Source organism: Eptatretus burgeri, chromosome 3 (genome assembly GCF_056783735.1).
Source record: "Eptatretus burgeri isolate ZD-2024b chromosome 3, Ebu_testis_v1, whole genome shotgun sequence".
Lineage (NCBI taxonomy): Eukaryota > Metazoa > Chordata > Myxini > Myxiniformes > Myxinidae > Eptatretus > Eptatretus burgeri.
The window spans coordinates 40878893-40899586 of record NC_140963.1 but is presented as its reverse complement, the minus strand read 5'-3'; the positions used below and the strand labels follow the sequence as shown (position 1 = coordinate 40899586).

The following is a 20694-nucleotide window of genomic DNA, read 5'->3' as shown; positions in this document are numbered from 1 at the left end:
ACTTTTTTATTTATTTATATAAATGCGAAAGGATGTCGGGATGTTCCTCCAAAATGTATATCAACAAGGTAGGGATGGTCACAAGAAATGATCATGTGAAACCATCCCCACATCTTTCTTTGAATAATGGTTGTCCCTATAAAAGAGAAAATTATGACACACACACACACACAGACACAGACACAGACACAGACACAGACACAGACACAGACACAGACACAGACACAGACACACACACAGACACACACACAGACACACACACAGACACACACACAGACACACACACAGACACACACACAGACACACACACACACACACACAGACACATTATTCAAAGAAAGACGTAAGGGATAGTTTTACATGATCATTTCTTGCGACCATCCCTATCTTGTTGTACACCGCTCCTTCCCAAGTCCATATCCAGGCGATGGATGCATCACACCATCATCACAGGATGTAGAAGGAAGGGAGTACTTCGTTTTCACCCCGTTTGTTTGTCCGGGCGATATCTCAGCCATCCTTTGATCTTAGAAGCTGAAATTTGGGGATAAAAGTGAAGATGTGGTTTGGCAAAAACATTATTTAAAAAATTTTTTGATTAAACAATTAGCCGATTAATTACTTAATTATCGATTTATTAATTTTATTTTTCAGCCTGGCAAAATCTCAGTCACCTTTTGAGCTCGGAAGCTGATATTTGGACATGACAGTGACCAAGTGATTTGGCAATGCGTATTTTGATTTATTGATCAATCAATTGATTAATTATTTTCTTTCTTGCTTGTGTGGGCGTTATCTCAACCATCCTTTGAACAAGGAAGTTGAAATTTGGAGTCAAAAGTGAAGATGTGCTTTGGCAAAAATGTTGTTTTTTTATTTTTTGATTAATCAATTAATTGATTTATTAATTACTTATTCATTTTATTTCTCATCCTGGCAACATCTCAGGCATATTTTGAGCTTGCAAGTTGATATTTGGACATGATAGTGAACAAGTGATTTGGCTTCAAAAATATTCTTGATTTATTAATCAATTGACCCTAATTAACAATCACAGCTCACACAACACTGAGAATTTAACAAATCATAGCCTCAAGGGGTGTTTAGATCAAAGCAGATCTGAGAATACACTATGTTAAAGTACACTGTGCATATGCACGCACATACACTGACAGACTGATCAGAATAACCTCTTCAATCCCTTCAAAAAAAAGGGCGAGGCTGACAAACTTGAGAACCGATATTTAATTTCACCTTTGCAGTTAAACCAATGCTGAAGTTTTTCTTTTTATACACAAAATATAAAGAAAGTTTTAAGAACAATAAAAATCCCACAGTTGCTTTCAAACCAGAACGATGCGAAAAAAAAGAAAAAAAAACAAAACATTAATCAAACAAGCTTGCCGTTTTAAAGAATATTAAAAAAGCTACACCAATCTCAATAATGTTTCATTCTTTTTCCAACATCAATTGTATACAGTACGTCCAGTGATTGTCAATCCAACATTTACACATTATCAACACGTGTGTGTGTGTGTGTAATGTATATATATATATATATATATATATATATATATATATATATATATATATATATATATATATATATATATATATATATATATGTCATCAACTTCAAATATGGACATCCAGCTTGGCTGAGACTGCCTTGCAGCCCATGGATGCATAAATCCTTTCCAGATGTGGAAAATAAGTCATTTCATCCAGAACTGCATCGATAATCTTTTCCTTCTCTTCGCTGTTCTTAAATTCAAGACCTCGTGATTTAATCTCTGCATTAATACACATCCGTACATGCCTTTGCTCCAAGGGCAGGAATGGTACAAAAAAGTCCACAAGATGTTTGTCGACGACATTTGCATGCCAAAACCCGCTTGTTTTTTCATTGAAGGCCCCCATTTGAAGAAGAGGCTCAACATCCACCATTGCTATGCTCTCCCGGTCCTTCCCCTCTTTCCAGAAGTCCATTGCCACGTTGTTGATTTGCACTCCACCCGCGTTACTGAGGAAGATAAATATCGACTTTCGGTAGTTTACATTATCTAACATGATATGAAAATCCAGGAATGGCTTGATTGCATCAATCAATCCAGGATGCATTTTGTCCATCTCGTCAAATACAAACAACGATCTCTGACAGACAGACACATTTCCTTGTATCCATTTCTGGAGATCATCCTTGTATTTCTGGACGTATTCAGCATGCGGGAAGTGTTTTGTTGCTACAAAGTAGTGGACAAAGATGCTGGAGAGACCATTCTTGTACAGATTCTTCACAATCATATTGCTCACAAAATTCTTTCCTGTACCCGACCAACCATGGAAGGACAATGCAAGGGCTTTCTTCGGATTGGGATTTTTAACAAAATTTTTAATGGCTTTCACAACAATTTTCTGAACCAAGTGTTGCCCAAACACATTTTCCTTCAGGTCCTGCTCAAGTTGATCCTCCTTAAGGCCAACATTGTTTCCATCTTCAACGCAGCATTCCCACAGGTAGCAAAACATAGCAAAATGAGACTGCGTTCCTGTGTAGTAAGTCACTAGGCTAGTGACAGCTGTGGTGACCCCAATGAATGCCGCAGTACTGATGGGCTCGATGCTCGATGATGGAGCAAGCAGAAGCAAATGGAAAAGCAGCAGGAAGGGGAAAATCTTGGACGAGTCCATCACCGACACCTGAGTGAGACGCACAAAATATCACAAACGTGTAAAAATATTCAGTGAAACAAAGAAATCTTACACTTTAAATGATATGACCGGAATAAATCCCTCAAAATTCAAATTTGACGAAGATTTTATGCCAACTCAAGAAGTCAGTTTAAAAATAAATTTGTAGTCGGTCTTTTTGATTTAAACAAGATGCTTTTCTGCTTTCACAAGTCAGTAAATATGTTTTTGGGTCACGTGGGCTTGTCACACACAAGTGAAATGGAAAAAAAAAACACAAACAAAAGAAACCAGCCCCGTGCACGATGGAAAGAAACATTGCGTGATAGATGCGAAATTGAACGGCAACGTAATACAGGAGTGCACAACCGAGTGATGGCAAAGATGCGTGCATATACTGGGAGTCCTCGCTTAACGACGAGGATGCATTCCCACAAAGTCGAGTGTTATGCAAAAAATTCCAGCTTCCTCCCGATGACTCCATCTTTATTCTTTCCTTCTTTGGGTTCCTTCCGACGATGCCAATGCAGTATTTGGTCTTCCGTTTGATTATAAACTCTCATCCATTTGTTCCAGTTCTAGTCCGGTGGTTGGGCCAGGGAACCTTGCAATGTTTGGTAACATTCATGTTTTCAATTTTTTTGATAGATCTTAGGGTCGAGATGAAATTTAGGCTGAGTGGCCACTTGTCACTGTCTTGGCTTTTTCAGAATCCAAGATGGCCACCATATACAATCAAACTATAACTTCGGCTGCAACTCCTGTTCTAAGTACAGTAACATTATGAAATTGGTGTCTAACTATATGTTTTAGTAACCAAGGAAGTGGATTATGATGTTATTGGATAATTTGGTAGCCATCTTGATGGCATAAATCCAATATGGCCACCAAAATTACCTGTAAAAATGCCAAAATCACACGCAATCTAATGTAATCGGTTGTAAATGCAGTTGAGTTAAGTTTCTGTACATATGTGTGCTTTGTGAAGCATAGACATGTATATTATGATTCTGAAGTCATTCGCAAATTTATAAGCAATATTTATTTTGATAGCAATATCGATTTCAAGCAAAATATAAGAACAAAATGTAATTAGAATCGGACAATATTTATTGTATAATTCTTTCAGACATGACATCCACGTGACTCAAAAGTAGACATACATTTAAAGTACATGATACTCCCATTAATAATATTGATAATAATGATAATAATACAATAATTTGGCAGCTTCACATTGCTCAATGTTTCAACGCTATGTCAATACAAATTATACTAAAAAAAATGAAGCTAAATTAACACCCCACTGGACAAAATATCTTATATCTCGGAACTATTCATCGTCCTCATCCTCGACATCCATTGCTCGGTCATTTGTCTCATCGCTGTCATCAGGGATGTCGGCATGATCTGTTGCACTCTCATTGATGTTGAAAGGATTGGAACAGGCAGTACCACCACCGCAGGTGCAGAACATTGTGCACGGAAGTTGGCGCCCCATACATCCACATCTCCCACCTCTACATGCTTGCTCAGATGTGCAGCCACATCTGACCAGCTTCAGAATGTGCTCCGGGGCATAGGGTACCCCGTCCTCCATATTTCGAGGGAAGAGACACTTGTTAGTGTCATCAGCTTCCCATCCGTGTTCCACTGCAGCGAGAGTTGGTGGATCCCCACTCGGGGCACTGTACCAGTGAGCGACTTGATGGTGTGCTCTTCGAACGTTCTGCTCAAACGCTTCTGTAGTTGGGGGCAAACTACACAGCTTAGGTGCTGCTGTTGATTTTCCAGTCTTCTGTGCCCATAGTTTCTGGCGGATCTTGGTCATCGAAGAGGTGGGAGTTGTAATGCCATAGCACGCACCCATGAAAGCTGTTGCTTGTTCGGTGACTTCAACGATATTTGCCAAGGGTTTACCAAGTTGATCCAGAGAGTAGCCTTTTCGAGCGGCCGCGATTGCTTTTGTTTTCCCAATTCCATAAGTCGCAGCAACTGAATCACAACCAGTCAAAGCATGAAGCGCTAAGAGCTCAGGTACGATTGCTGAATGTTTAAGAGCGGTTTCCTTCATGTCAATGCAATACCGACCCATGATTGGAGACTGCATAGTTATTGAAGACTGGAGCTTCTCGCTCAAGTAGTAGTACACAAGTAACGCGAACACATCCGTGTCATCACACACCACCCGCACCCGTGATTCTGGATAGTATTTTGCCAAATGGATGGCCTGTTGTGTCAGGAGGATGTCAGCTTCTTCATGTGTTGATGCTAGGTCTAGACGAGGCGACTTATGACCCTTCGATACCTGCGTAGGTGTGTCGTTTTCCCCAGTAACCACCAACTGGTGGTCCTGTGTCGCATGCTGCAGGAAGTTGTCATCACTCAGGATTGATTCGCAAATCAGTGTGTTGAGTTGTTTTTTATTGGCTGAGTTCTTGAGTACTGCGTCCCGAGCCGGTAGTGGAGTTTTCCGTTCGAGCTGATGGACCCGGGTAGCGCTGGCTCGAGCTGATCTGGTGCTGCTTTTTGCAGAGTAGTCATAATAACGATCAAGACATCAGCTTCAAGCAGCCGCGCGTTGACCCAAACCTTGAACACCGAAATGAACGTGTCAACGGTTCCTTGGGATGGCCATTCTAATGTCCACAAAAGAACGGAAACATCAATCACCATAGATGTTGGCCTTGTGATAAGGCGTTGTGAAACTTCGACTTGGAGGTTCTTTTTCAGTGTGGATTTTCCCGTTGCCACTCGCATCTGGACATCAGCTTGAAACATCGAGGGCGGATATGCAGTTAGCTCTGTGGAGAGGACTTGTTCCAGATCGAGATCGCGCTCACTCACGAGAAGGCCAATTACCCGAGCGTATATAGCCTCTTGATCCATGACGGGATTATCATCGATTGTTAGACGTTTCTTCTTTGCGGCGAAGGTTGTCACTTGTTTTGCGAGTGAGCTGTAAAAGCCCTCTGGCCATAATGCTTCAAACTGGATCAGCTGATCAGCTCCAATCTCCACTGCCTTGTCAACACTAACATTCCGTTGATCTCGTTGACCATTTGAGATGTTGAGCAGACATCCTGCATCGTGGGTAGCTGGATCCAATGGGTCAATGCATGACTCTAGAGTAGCCTTCAGTGATTTACGATCATTGCCATCTCGACGAATGCGACTGGTAGATTCCTCCTTGTGGTTAAGCTGTACCTTCTCGTCAGCTTCAGACATCTTCTTAAGGTCACCAGTCAGGGTCATGGTCGCATCCATACTGTACACCCATGTCGCTATCGTTTGAGGATTTTCTGTGTTGCCAATGATGCCACCCGGCCCATGCCCCTTCCTCATCCAGTTCGTTTCAATAAACATGTCGCTCCACTGTCCGTTGTAGACACCAGCAGTGTGGTGTAGTGACTGCTCTCCTCTGCAGAACTTGTCCAGAATATCTGGTCCCAACCAAGTCATGGAGCGTACGTAGTAGAGGCCATACCTTGCATAGTTGTACTTGTGGGCTGCGAACATGTATGGCAGCATTGATTCTGCTGTTTTGATGTGGAGTGGCCAGTCGCCTTCATGCATCGCCCGACAAAACATCATCATTAGAAATGTGGGTTTGATGACGTTGTACACCCACAGCTTTGTGGTACGACTTTGAGTGGCGATCTCATCAAGTAGTTTTTCCAAATCATCCATGCTGGTCAGGTGTAGATTCTCCCTCACAAACACTGGTCGAAGCAGCTCCTCTGTGAGCAATCTCAGTGCCCGAACATTCTGTGGATATTTCTTTCCTTGCAACATCTTATTGACGGAGCCAAAGGACGTCATCAGAATCTCTTTCAGGCCGCTGTCTGCCATGAGAGTGCCAACGCAACCCACGAAATCCATGAGGAAATGCATCCCACCAAGAATCACCACCATGTTGGTGAGCAGATCTGGTTGATGAAATGTGATGTCAACGGCGATCTTATATATGGCCTGATCGCAGGTGAGAACGAGAATATCCTGGTTGGATGCTCGGGTGACTTCGAATCCTCGGGTGATGGAAGTTAGGACAGTAGTTGGGTCCCCTGGCTTCATGTTTATGAGTGGAAGATATACCACAGCTGTCTTGGGTGCTGGGGTCATTCCTTACTCACGGCAGTGACGTGTATTCTACCCATTGTACTCAGGAGTGTTTGCTTCAAAGAGCATGTCTTTGATGAAGTTAAAGTCTAAATCTTTGGCTCTGCCAATTGAGATTGTTGTGGCTTGTACAAAGTCGTCTGACATGGCAAATCGGTTTGTAGCAGTAAATGGCATAGGAGGTTTCTTCGGTCCCGTATACTCAACGACTCGTGTCTCCCATAGGATAGGGTGCTTCATTTCTTCTTTCGTAAGGCGAGGGATCGATGTATCCAAACCTTAAAGGTGGTCAAGTTCGGTCTTCCACTGAGATGCCAGCATTGCCATGTAATGACATTCGAGGCAGAAGTTTTGGGAACTGATCACAGCATCAAAGTTATCAATGATGATTTGCATAAGTCCACCCAGTCTGGCATCTCTGAGTCCGGCTAACTGCTGTGCTTTTGATGATTGAACACCCGCTGACCTTCTGAATCGTCGAACCTCATCGTAGGAACAAGAAACATTATACTTGTACAGTTCTGTGATGATCATCTTATGGTCACCAAGAAGTACACCTATTGCTATCTGTAATGGTGTCGGTTGAGACGTTACCACTGAGCTCACGATATTACCCACCATGATGGATTGTAGTGAATTGTGGAAAGTAGGCTTGATAGCTGATAGTAGTTTCACCAACGTCTCACTAATACACTCTGAGGCTGATTCTCGATCAATGTGCTTAGTGTAGGATTTGAAGTAATCCTTAGCTGCCTTGGTCTCCTTCATGATCTGCTTGCCAACTTTCCGGATACATTCATCCATGTCGCCATTCTGATCATCATCCACAAGCCTCAGATTTGTGGCAACATGCTTCCTGAACACTAGTAACGTTGCCACTCCAGGGGAATGTAATGCCAACATATCTTCAGCGAAATGTTGGATGACGTTCTCAACAAGGACACGTCTGGACATGACAGATCCACCCTTGTCTGCGTATACTGCTTCAACATCGAGTGAATTCCAAAATTTTGAGCGATCATAACCGACTACTTTGACAGTTTCAGCGAAAGCTTGGTCATCAGCAGTACCTTTGCTATTGATGGTGGTAGTTCTCTGAGCATCACGATGGAAACTCATATTGCAACGGCGGTGATACATTGCATCTGCAGCGTGCAAATCTGATGGTGCTCAGATGATACGGTCACGGACTATTCTACCCAGTTCATCTCCACGTTCATCACAAAGGTCAAGTAGGTACTGCTTGTACGTCTCCCCATCAGCCATCTTGTCTGTGGTTACTCTCGACACAGGGACTCTGTACTGTTGTGGCACCTTGGGATCATACTCATTCGGTAATATGCAAGGAGTTATGTCATGGCAGAACAAACAGTGCTTCTGAAAGTCAAAGACATCACCACCGGTACTCGAACGCAATCGCTTGGAACCAGCGTTGGAGTCATCATCTGTCTCTTCCACTGGCATACGCTTGGCCAATTTATTGAGAGTGGAAGGAGATACATATTTGGATACACAATTTTTGTGACACCTAACAGTAGATGATCCATCAGATAGTTCTTTTCGTAGTCTGATATCATCTTGCTGAAGATTACGAGCTTCCAATATTGTGCCGATTCGTGAAGACTGCATCAACTTCCCAACCCCACAGTTGTAAACTGTCTTGAAGAAGCATTCCTCGGCATCCTTGCTGTCTCCTGCTTCAGCCATATCATTACTCGCATCAGAACCTACAACAAAAACAAAGATCGTTAAAAGTTATCGATATATTGGTGTATTTCACATTGGAAGCACCATGATATTTACGTCTTGAGTAGGTGGTACCAGGTGGCTTCTAAACGGCATCATTACTTCACAATCAGATTATATAACATGTCAAGCACATGTGTAACCAGCAGGATCATTGTTCAACTGCATTCACAATCGATTATGTTAGTTTTTAGTGTGATTTTTTTTTGTGATTTTGGCATTTTTCAGGTATTTTTGGCGGCCATATTGGATTTGTGCTGCCAAGATGGCCAGCAAATGACCCAATAACATCATAATCCACTTCCTTGGTCTCTAAAACAGATTTAGACACCAATATCATCCTTTTGCTGTACTTAGAACAAGATTTACAAACTAATTTATATTTTGATTGTATTTGGTGGCCATCTTGGATTCTGCAAAAGCCAAGGCAGTGACAAGTGGCCACTCACCCTAAAATTGATCTCGACACCAATATCTATCAAAATAAGCCAAAAAACGATTGTTTCAAAACATTGCAAGGTTCACGAGAAATATGCTGCTCTGCCACCGGAATATTCCTTCTTCCTGTTGATGGGCAGAGCATGCTGCCCGAAACGTTGAGGCCTACCTTTTCTTCTCTTCCTTTGCTTTGGAGTTTTCACAAAAAAAGTGCAAAGAATATAAATAGCTCTTTTTGGAGCCAACACGTATTGTCAACCATAAACTTTTTACTTTATTGTTATTCCACCATGGAAACTTTGAAACAGCACTTATATAAACAAGAGCAGACTGTCTCCCTAACGCGTTGTGAAACCGCTGGAAATTAATTCCCAAGACACAGCAGTGAAGGCGTGTTGCACACACATGGGTACTCTGTGCTGCGAGACAGTGAAGAGTTAATTTGCCTTGACGCTGGCGTTCGGAGTGCGCAATCGGTTTAAAAAATAAAAAAAAATAAAAAAATAAATAAATAAATAAAATCGGTATTTTCAACATGTACTGCACTACGATTGGAATGGCTCATGTCATGGCTGTGATAACTCGTGCTGCAGCATGCTTGGGTGAAGCTGACTGAGGGAATGAGAATGGTACAAACCTCATCCTCTTCTCTTTTGCCACTCGCTCCCTCATCACTGCTGTGGCACTTCTCAGACACTACTTTAGCGTTCCTCTTTGTCGGCTTATATACAGTGCCTTCCGAAAGTATTCACACCCCTCGACTTTTATCACATTTTGTTGTGTTACAGCCTGAATTTTAGATTGATTAAAGTTTTGTTTATTTTTTTTGTCGCCGATCTACACAAGATACCCCATAATAATAATGACAAAGTGAAAACATGTTTTTCGAAAATTTTGCAAATAAAATTCAAGATGAATGGGTGAAATGTCTTGCATCAGTATGCCATCTTGATGAGGGCAAAGAAGTCCGAAATCTGGATAGGCGGCTCTCTTTGATGTGTTACTGATGTTGACCATGTAATCTTTGTTTGACAGAGTCGCCAGGCTGAGGTCTTTGAGTTGGAGGTGATGCTTTGGTGTAGGATTATGTCCAATGGAGATCAGGGGAGTGCTCATCACACTCCACATGTTTCGATTATATATATATATATATATATATATATATATATATATATATATATATATATATATATATATATATATATATATATATATATATATATATATATATATATATAATAGCGATACCCGTGCACATGCACGGGATAGCAGTACAACATAGCTGGTAGCAGACGACGGACCGTACACGGGGAATGAAAAAATACGCATTGTGCAAAATGCAAGTGGTACTATGGAACGCCAAGACTTCCCAAACATTGTCGGCATATCCGCTAAGTGCCACAGCAATTTCATAGGGGTAGTGTGACGGCGAGCCGAGTTTTTAGTGTGCAAGCTTGGTATATATATATATACATATACATATATATATATATATATATATATATATATATATATATATATATATATATATATATATATATATATATATATATATATATATACATATACACATATATACATATATATCTTCTTCTTCTTCTTCTTTCGGCTGCTCCCGTTCGGGGTCGCCACAGCGGATCATCCGTATGATCCGCATACTGATTTGGCACATGTTTTACGCCGGATGCCCTTCCTGACGCAACCCTGGTCGCCTCTTACAACACAGGGATATGGTACACCTATTTTAACCGGGGTATACACCGGCCCAGTACACTGGTACTCATTTCGCCGACCTCGGAAGGATGACAAGCTGAGTCAACCCCCTGGTGTATTAATTCAGTGGCCCAACGGGGCTTGAACTCAGGACCTTTTGGATCCCAAGCCGCTGCCATAACCACTGCGCCAACACCAGGCTTTTTTATATATATATATATATATATATATATATATATATATATATATATATATATATATATATATATATATATATACATATACATATATACATATATATATATACATATATACATACATACATACATACATACTGTAATGTACTAGTGCTCATCTTACACATGAATCTAAAGGCCCAGTCACACCTTGACGTTTTCGCCAGCGATGGCAATGTATTAAAATTTATGTAAAACGCTGGCTTACGTTGAACTTTTGATGTTTTTTTTTTAAAGATTCGGACTATTCATAGCGACTTGGTCTTATGTATAACGCATTAGTAACGGACACAGAATGTTTCGTTGTGTTATAGATAACTTATACCAACGAATGCTGAACCTGTTGTCGGCCTACACAACCTATGCCCAACGATAGTCTAACTTCGGGATAGCGCGTTGCACGCATCGACGACGATGTAGTGACGTAGCCTATTAAAAGGCTGACGCACAACGATTCGAATCATAACTGCCGTAGAAATGGAAGTGACAACATCGCGGTCACACCTTGGCGATCTTGCCAGCGTATGCCGACCTAAGAAAAAAGTGTCTAAAACGTTGGGGCACGTCAAATACGGTATGAGTAAGTTTGGTATACGTGAGTAAAACGCTAAAGTACGCTATCATACGTCGTAGTAAGTAGAGTACATCAAGAAATTTTAAACATGTTCAAAATTTTACGACGTACTTGGCGTATGACACACGTTCCGCATGCGATGGGGATAAGTTGTACACACGATATGCGGACGCTTACACACGTCCACAAAGGCTACTTATAAGCTAATCATAAGTCGAAACACGTCGCGGTAATGTCTTTTTTACGCGAAACTTATTTCTAACTTATGTTTGACGTGCTTTGAACCAATTCTTTACGTAGTCCCAACACACATTGATGTATGTAGACGTATTCCAATGACGTCTTCCGGTCGACAAAAAAAATAAATGAACGTGTTTCTAACTTACAACTGCCATATAAAGACGTGTTCCCAGCGATTTTGGGAATTGGTATATAAAAATGGTGTTCATGAAAGGGGAACCCAACAGTGTTTTCGAGACCTCTTTGAGTCGATGTCCATGTCAGCAGTGACAGTATCAGTATCAGTATTAGTATTAGTATTAGTAGTAGTTTGTTCATGTTGGCAGTAGTAGGTGAGTGTGAGGGGAAGGGTGTGGGTTATGATGGATCCTCCTTGCGTCCGCGTGGCCACGGGTAGGAGACATTTTTTCAGCATTGTTCGAAGTTCTTCGCGGCTAATTTTTTATGGGGCTTTTTCAACAATGAGCTATGGCTTGTTTTTACGATTTAGGTCTATTCATAACGGGTTGGCCAAATGCACAATGAACTAATAATGTGCATAGAGCGCTTCGATAACTTATAGATACGGTATACCAACGAATAATTATCGTGTAGCCGGCGTTCACAAACTATGCCCAACGATTGCCTAACTTATCCATATCGTGCGGCAGTTTATCTTTGCCGGTGACATGGGGTTTGCTATTCATAGGCTGCCACTCAATGATTTAAATGGCTGCATCTCCACTATTGAAAGTAGATGCTTGCGCTCAACAATTGGATTTTTTTTTATACTCAACGACTTTTAAACGGTACCACTCAGCTATTTTCATTTTTTACAATGAACAATTTAAATTGCTGTCACTCGCCTTTGTTTTTTGACGCTGGCGCTCGGAAATTTTAATTGTTTCTATTGAACATGCTAAATCGCTCAAACTTCACTATTGAAAGTAGACGCTTGCGCTCAACAATTGGATTTCTTTTACATTAAACGACTTTTAAACGGTACCACTTAACTATTTTCATTGTTAACAATGAACTATTTAAATTGCTGTCACTCACCTTTGTTTTTTGACGCTGGCGCTCGGAAATTTTAATCGTTTCTATTGAACGTGCTAAATCGCTCAAACTTCACTATTGAAAGTAGATGCTTGCGCTCAACAATTGGATTTTTTTTTACACTAAATGACTTTTAAACGGTACCACTTAACTATTTTCATTGTTTACAATGAACGATTTAAATTGCTGTCACTCACCTTTGTTTTTTGACGCTGGGGTTTGGAAATTTGAAGCGTTTCTTCTGAACGTGTTAAAACGCTCAAACTCGACTATTTTAAATAGACGCTGCCGATGGAGAATTGGAATCATAGCCAAGCTAGACATCGAAGTGTGAACATCCTCGTCATGCCGAAGAAAAGTTTGAAGAATGCTGCAAATAAGTGTCCTGGCCGTGGCCGTGGACGCTAACGCAAGGACGATCCATTATACCGACGTCTTTCAGCCTATGAGTAACTTAAAAGTAACGTCTGTCGACGTGTGGCAACGATCGCGTAACGTGCCAACAACACGTTAATCATAGGTTAGAAATAAGTTTCGGGTCCGCTAAACATTACCTCGGCTTGTCTCAACTTACAAGTAGCATGTGTTGACGTCTGTCAACGATCGCAGACCGTGCATACAACTTGTGGCCAGCATAGCGGAACGCGCGAGTCATACGCCGGCATACGTCATGAAATTTCAAGCATGCAAAAATCTGAGGACAACCAAAAAGTACAACGTTTAAAGCCAGCGTACAACGACGTATGGCAGTGTTTTTCAGCGTGCTCTCAATGTTATCAAAACTTACCCATAACGTATTCAACGTGTGCCAGCGTTTTAGAAAAAAAATTCAAAAATCGGCATACGTTGGCTAAAACGTCAAGGTGTGACTGGGCCTTAACTTCGGGGTTTCACAGGGATGAATGGGTTTGTTAATTCAACTTCATACATGTTTATACATATACATACATACATACATATCGTGTAAAGTACTTAGCTTTTGCATGGATATAACTTTTGCGCTTTTCTCTGTCAAGTAATTTCCACGAAGTTAAGTCCAGCGAATAAATATTCTTTGTTGTACTCGCATGAATGTAGACAGTAATCACATTTGATGTGTGAAAGTTACATACCACAAAACAACTTTCAAAGAAAGACTGTGAAAGATAATTCCCACGACCAATAAGTACCTTAATGTATACGATAAACTCATGCCATTCATGGGGGTTACGTCCCTGAGATCGCTGCGAATGGTGAAACTGCGAATAACAATACGAAGGGCTTCTAGGAAAAAGGGGGATAGGGTCCCAACACACAAAAATAACCATATTTTGGCAAGAACAAATGACGTTAAAGTGCAATTAATATATTTATGTACTCGGTAATTAAAATTTTACGGTACTGTATTATATAAATGTACATTAAACTAGAATGTTCGCGGCTTTACTGTATATACATTTTTTTAATCTTTAGAAATAGTCATTAATTGAGCCTTGAGCATCATTAATTAATTGAGTCATTAAATATGGAAATTATCATCCTTGCAGCAGGTACGCCATTGTTACAGAAAAATAATGTGGTCTCAAATTTTTGCACGATGGAGGATAGGAGGACTCGTATGTCATGTACGATTGTGAATCTGGAGACTATTCGAGAACATCCGTGCTGAATCACTCAGCTGTGAAAGAGATACAGATATATCCAGGAAATTCAGTTTTCTGAAATGTCATCGGTGTACTTTTTAAAATTTTTGTGTATATATTGTCGAGGTTCGTATGAGAGCTAACACACAACACACAGCAAGGGGGGCATGAGACAAGAGGGGTGGGAGAGGGAAGGACAAATCACTGGGGAACCAAGACATTAGGAGATCTGTGGAAGGGAGAGGGATGGGGTGGGGAACATGGGGTAAACAAGATGGATATTACAGGGACTTTCTGGAAGGAAAGCAGGGAATTTGAAGGAGGTGGGTTTGGGGTGGAATAACGGGGGTAGAAAAGATCGTGGTTTTGGATGGGGAAAGATAAGAGGTGGTGGTGAATGGCTGTTTTGAAGGCCTGGAGGGAAGAATGGGATTGAAGAGAGTGTGGGAGTTTATTCCAAAGGCGGGAAAAAGGAGGAATGAAAGAGTGAAGGTGAGCAACGATTCATGATTTTGGTCATTTTACCAGAAGGGGGTTGTTGGCACAACTTGAGCACCCTGCAGAAATATGGTGGGGGCACCACCAGAAATATGAGCACCTCGACAATATATACACAAAATTTTTAAAAAGTACACCGATGACATTTCAGAAAACTGAATTTCCTGGATATATCTGTATCTCTTTCACAGCTGATATCACATATCACAGAAAGAGCGGGGGGTGGGGCGAAACCGGAGAGAAGATGGTAGAAGACAGAAAGACCACCGACCTGCCTGCGGTGAGAGAGTGAGGCCCAAAGACTCAGCCTCATCACGGGAGGCACCAATGATCCTAAATGACTTGGTGTCCACAGCGTGAAGCCAAGAAAGGTGAGAGGCAGGAGCACCAGCACAAAGGGGAGAGCAGTACTCCATCAGGCTGCGGACAAAAGCTTTGTATATTGTCAGGAGAGATGGATGGTAATTATTAACGTACTGTAGTATAAGAAAAAAAAAATCACTCCTGGAAGAGGTCATCATCCCAATGTAATCATCAATATATCATTTCAGAGGGATCTGTTTTGGACCCTTGTACTAGTTAAGCGGGCCAGCAGGAGGGCATAGAGGTATGCACATTCGCCTCTTTAAGAAGCTGCCTAGCTTGAGTTCAAATCTTGGTCCAGCGATAAACGGTCATCCCGGTGTTTCGCAGGCAGGGGGATTCATCAATGCGTGTGCTGTCCTTTGGATGGACCTTAAAAAGGGTGCAATGACAAACCATCAAGTTGCACCCTTACAACGAAAATGCTTCGCTAGCACCGACACTCTGTAACAGGGTATGGTACTTCAGAATCAGAAACTGTTAATAATCTTTTCCTCCACATAACTGACAGAGACATGTATACGAGGGTCCCATTTTGGTTCTCATAGCTACTCGTTTTTGTTGATCGTCCCCAAACTTGAATGAAGATACTGTCATAGCCAAAAGTATTGGCACCCTTGCACTTTTTTTCAAATAATGCACCATTTCTTCCAGAAAATTGTTGAAATTAAGAAATCTTTTGGTATCTACATATGTATTTCTTTGGTTTGCAGTGGAACAAAACAAAAAAAAGCTGAAAAAATTACTAAATCTTAGCTTATTCCACACAAATCATAAAATGGCCTGGACAATATTATAGGCACCATTTAGAAGTTGTTAGAAATAGTTAGATTTCAAGCAGGTGATTCTCCTTTACTTTAGAATTGAACTCACCTATGGTGAGTTGCAGGTGCCTGTAATATAAAAATCACTCCTTCAACCAGTTTGAATGGAGAACCACAATGAAGATGGAGAAAAGAAAGAAAATCAGAGAATTGTCTGAGGAGGTTAGACACAGGATTGTAGCCAAGTATGGACAATCTCAAGGCTATAAAGTCCATCTCCAGAGACTTTGATGTTCCTGTGTCCACTGTACACAATGATACCAGGAAGTTTAAGGCCCATGGCACTGTAACCAACCTCCCTGGATGTGGCCACAAGAGAAAACTTGATCGAAGATTGCAGCGAAGGATTGTTCGAATCGTGGAGAAAGCACCTCGATCAACTGCCAAACAGATTCAAGGTGACCTCCAGACACAAGGTACGACAGTTTCAACTCGCACCATCCGTCGCCAACTCAAGGGAAGGGAGTTCTATGGTAGGAGACCCAGGAGGACCCCACTGCTAAGAGAGGGAGACGTAAGAAAGTCTGACTAGAGTTTGCTAAAACACACCTGAACAAGCCAAAATCTTTCTGGAGGAATGTCCTGTGGACACGTGACACCAAATTAGAGCTTTTTGGTGTAACACATCATCTCTATGTTTACAGAAAATAAAATTAAGCCTTCAAAGAAAAGAACACCTTCCCTACAGTCAAACATGGAGGAGGTTCAGTGATGTTTTGGGGTTGCTGTGCTGCCTTTGGCACTGGGTGCCTTGAATGTGTGCATGGCATCATGAAATCAGGAGATTACCAAGACATTTTGGAACACAATCTTCAACCCAGTGTCAGAAAGCTGGGTCACCGTCAAAGGTCATGGGTCTTGCAGCAGGGCAATGACCCCAAACACATTTCAAAAAAGCACCCAAGAATGGTTCAAGACAAAACACTGGACTGTTGTGAAGTGGCCAACAATGAGTCCAGATCTAAATCCCATTGAATACCTGTGGGGAGATCTGAAAACAGCAGTTGAGAGAAGGCACCCTTCAAATCTGAGCAGTTTCCTGGAGCAGTTTCCACAAGAGCAGAACTGGAGCAGTTTGCACAAGAAGAGTGGGCCAACCTGCCAGTAGAGAGGTGAAGGGAGCTCATTCATGGCTGTAGGAAGTGCTTGACTGCAGTTATTTTGTCCAAGGCTGTGCTACCAAATATTAAGTCGAGGACGTCAAAAAAATTTTCAATGCCATTTCTTTTGATTTTCTGATTTAAAATGATGTATTAAGTTCTGAATCAAAAACAAAGGTTCTGTAATATTATATTAACAGTGAAATAAAGAATTGTGGAGACCAAATACTTTTGTCAATTTAAACTTATTTTTAGAGAAAATTGTGAGTTATTTGAAAAAAAAAGTGCAAGGGTGCCAATATTTTTGGCCACAACTGTAGGTTGAGGACCGATTCCACAATCCTTTAGAGTGCTGTGACAATTGGTCTCATGTAACAAGGACTCCACTGCCAAAAATGTTGAGCAGCCTCCAGTCCCTCATTTATAGGAACTAGTACGTGCCCGTACGTGCGTGGCCATACGTGCATTGCCGTACATGCAAAAAAAAACAAACAAAAAAAACGTTCAAACCGTGTGCCACAAACAACCACACAGGCCGTTCCTTCACTCTCGCATGGCCGTACGTGCGTGCCTGTATGTGCGTGGCCATTTGTGCAAACAAAAAAAAAAAAAACTTTCAAACAAACACACAGGCCGTTCCTTCGCTCTCGTAAACGACGACTGGATTGTGGCATTGTGTTTATCTATAAATGCACATAAGAAATCGAGGAATTATTAGAATACAGTAAGTCATCACTATCCGGAAGTGGTGCGTGTCCATACGGAATGGTCACATGCATTCCACAAATTATCGCTTGCATTGAAGTAACAACTGCTGTGATACTTACACACACAGAGTTAATTAAAATCCAAATTAAATGCAAGTTTACCTCCCTGTCTTTGCTTGCCATGACATTCACTGCCATTGACCATTGCCACTCCTACGCCACGGTAACTAAATGGCACCCTTTCCCCATCGGCCATGCCTACGCAGCAACGTGTCTTGTCATTGGTTTGGTAAATAAATGGCCATAACTTGGGAAGCACTTGTACGATTAATATCAAACCTTGAAAAGGCACATCCTCAGGTCCCCAGCAATATACGTGGCAAGTTTCAATTAGATCGGACCAGTGGTTGTCGAGAAACAGCGGTCACAGACAGACACACAGACACAGACACAGACACAGACACAGACACAGACACAGACACAGAGATTGCTGGAATTATAGATCGATGTTAGTTATATAATGGAGAGATCCTTGCTGCATCCATGGTGATAAAAATGTCCATTTCTCAATCTTCAAACCAAAAACTTTGAAGACGAAGAGCATCCAAGGTATAATGGAAATAATCAGGTGATAAAACCTGCGGATGAAGGTGCTGCCGGGGAGATGTCCTTCCCGAAAATTCACGGACGGGTGTTTGTTTGTGGGTTGCTTTGTTGGACTACTCCTAGAGAGGATCAGTACAATCCAAATTAATGTACAGGGGTGTTTTTATCTTTGCCAGTGGCCTTGAGGGGATTAAGGAGGGGGGTGGGGGAGGTAAATTCTCCATGTAAATGTGTATCGTGTAGCGCCACCTCCAGGTGGGGGAGAGTATTACAAGTCTCTACCAGTTACAGTGTTTCTGTCCCTCCGTTTTCCAGTGTAATGAGACGTTTTGAATTATAAGCAGTAGGTATGGTTTTGCATCGTGCACGTGGCCGGGGTTATCCCCCCCCCCCCGCACTCCTATACAGCGGTTACTTGCCTATACACCGCCCAAGTCAAGCTCTGCATCAGAAGGAAAGTGCTGCACGTTGAGAACAAGATCACCCGTCGGGTGGGCACTCTGCTCGCTTAACACTGTCGATTTGGTGGTGATGTAGGGTGTAGCGCAGGCACGACGAGCCAAATGGCCAGCTCCTTGTGACAATGTTCTTTGTCAAATCCTTGTCGGTTCAAGCTTTTTACATTTCGAGACAAACATTTTTTTGTCCCCACTTCGCTACAAGTAACAAGCACAGATATTGTACTTCCGTTGCTCAGGAAAAAGCTTCCATGACAGTCGCTCTCCGGATACTCACAGCCAAAACCGAACTGTTGGTGAAACGGAGTCGGAGGGGAGAAATCATCGAACGAAAGAAAAAAAAATAAACCCCCAATTATTCAGGCCCAAGAGAGGAATTACTACTGTAGTTATAAAAACAAAATCCTTACCGGCAGAAGAACCAACGAGGAGAAAAAAGAACAAGAAGACGCAAAAACAAAAGTCGGTCGTCACGAAACCCTCGCGTCGTAAACCAACAACAACCACCGGCTTCCTTCAATCCTGAAAATTACAAACCCAAGGCACTTACGTGATTGATAAAATTTAATTTATTTTTTGTCCTTAAGAATAAAATTTCTCTTACGATTACACGTAATCACTAAAATCCGAATTATTTGCTGCAGCTTGACTCGCAATTAAAAAAAAAACCATAACGGATAAAAGTTCACACCGAGCTTATAATGCCGAAAGCACACCCCGACATCAAACCGCGAAGCTTATGTTATTGACGATGCTTTCCAACGAGTACACAACGTTTGTTCGACCTTGTACAACATTTAAAATGTAACAACGTTGTGTGTTGGCATATAAACGACGTCACACTCGCAGTAATTCACACTTGTGAACAACGGCCTTCTTTGATTAAACAAGCTCAAATATGAGCTAAGATCCTCGTCCTCTTAATGATGACGTCATAAAAACGAATATGACGTCATTGTGATGTATGAGGTTTGCGATAAATTATCTGTGCTAATGCCCGGCTTGATTCCCGCAAAACAAAATTCAAACAGCTTGCCTAGTTTCGGAGATAATGGTATAGGGGATTTCCATTAGCGGCGATATTATGACGTCAACTTTTTTTTCTAGGAAGAATTTCCAAAATCGGAGTTGGTTACTGCCTGCGCGTGGGCTTTCTGCATATACATGGCAAGTTTCACGAAGATCCGATGAAAACTCGGGGTTGTGAAACAAAAAATAGGAATGACGTCATAAAAATTGATATGACGTCATAGTGATGTATCACGCAATTTCGATTAAACTTCACCATAACCTTCATCACCCGCGAGGTACAAAAGTTTGTTCACGGCATTAAAAAAAACATCAGGCTCTCAGGGAGTCTGCAGGGAGTCTGCATGACTGTTGCTCCTGATCCAGATGAGCTTCAGGATGCACGGTCCCATTTTCATGTCTTTTACCCCCAAAACCTGTCGAGTGACTGTATTTCTCCTGAGTCCATATAACATTACACTATGTGCATTCCAATCCTGCCAGTCAGCTCAATCCACCACATTCCCAGAAAACGTGTGAACGATGTAATAAACATATAGTCAGATTTATTTTTTGTTCAACTTCTTGGGAATCCAGCGATGCATGCTTTGAGAAAGTCAGTGAAACCAGAAACCATCTGTGAATTAGTTCCCTTCCCAAAGGATGGGCTGGCATTCTCAAAAAAGTTTTCTGAAGCTTATATAATCGGCCAACCG

General features: G+C 41.6%; 1 protein-coding gene across 6 annotated transcripts; it reads right to left on the bottom strand.

Annotated features, from left to right (window-relative positions):
* Nucleotides 1–1227: 1227 nt before the first annotated feature.
* On the bottom strand, nt 1228–19514 carry LOC147029753 (torsin-1A-like). Of its 6 annotated transcripts, none has more exons than XM_085873067.1 (3): nt 19381–19501; nt 17079–17197; nt 1228–2700 (listed from the first exon to the last, which is right to left on the bottom strand). In XM_085873067.1, exon 3 carries the CDS (start codon nt 2689–2691, stop codon nt 1636–1638), a length of 1056 nt encoding a protein of 351 aa, XP_085729193.1. In that variant the 5' UTR covers nt 2692–2700; nt 17079–17197; nt 19381–19501; the 3' UTR covers nt 1228–1635. The 6 variants fall into 6 exon arrangements, with proteins under 6 accessions (XP_085729193.1, XP_085729194.1, XP_085729192.1 ...); XM_085873068.1 differs by lacking the exon at nt 19381–19501 and adding an exon at nt 19248–19264; XM_085873066.1 differs by lacking the exon at nt 17079–17197 and having other exon boundaries at nt 19381–19514.
* Between the last annotated feature and the right edge of the window lie 1180 nt (nt 19515–20694).

What these genes read in the sequence shown, in the direction of transcription:
- LOC147029753 (XM_085873062.1), bottom strand. Translation starts at nt 6,813, where the DNA reads ATGACCCCAGCACCCAAGACAGCTGTGGTATATCTTCCACTCATAAAC.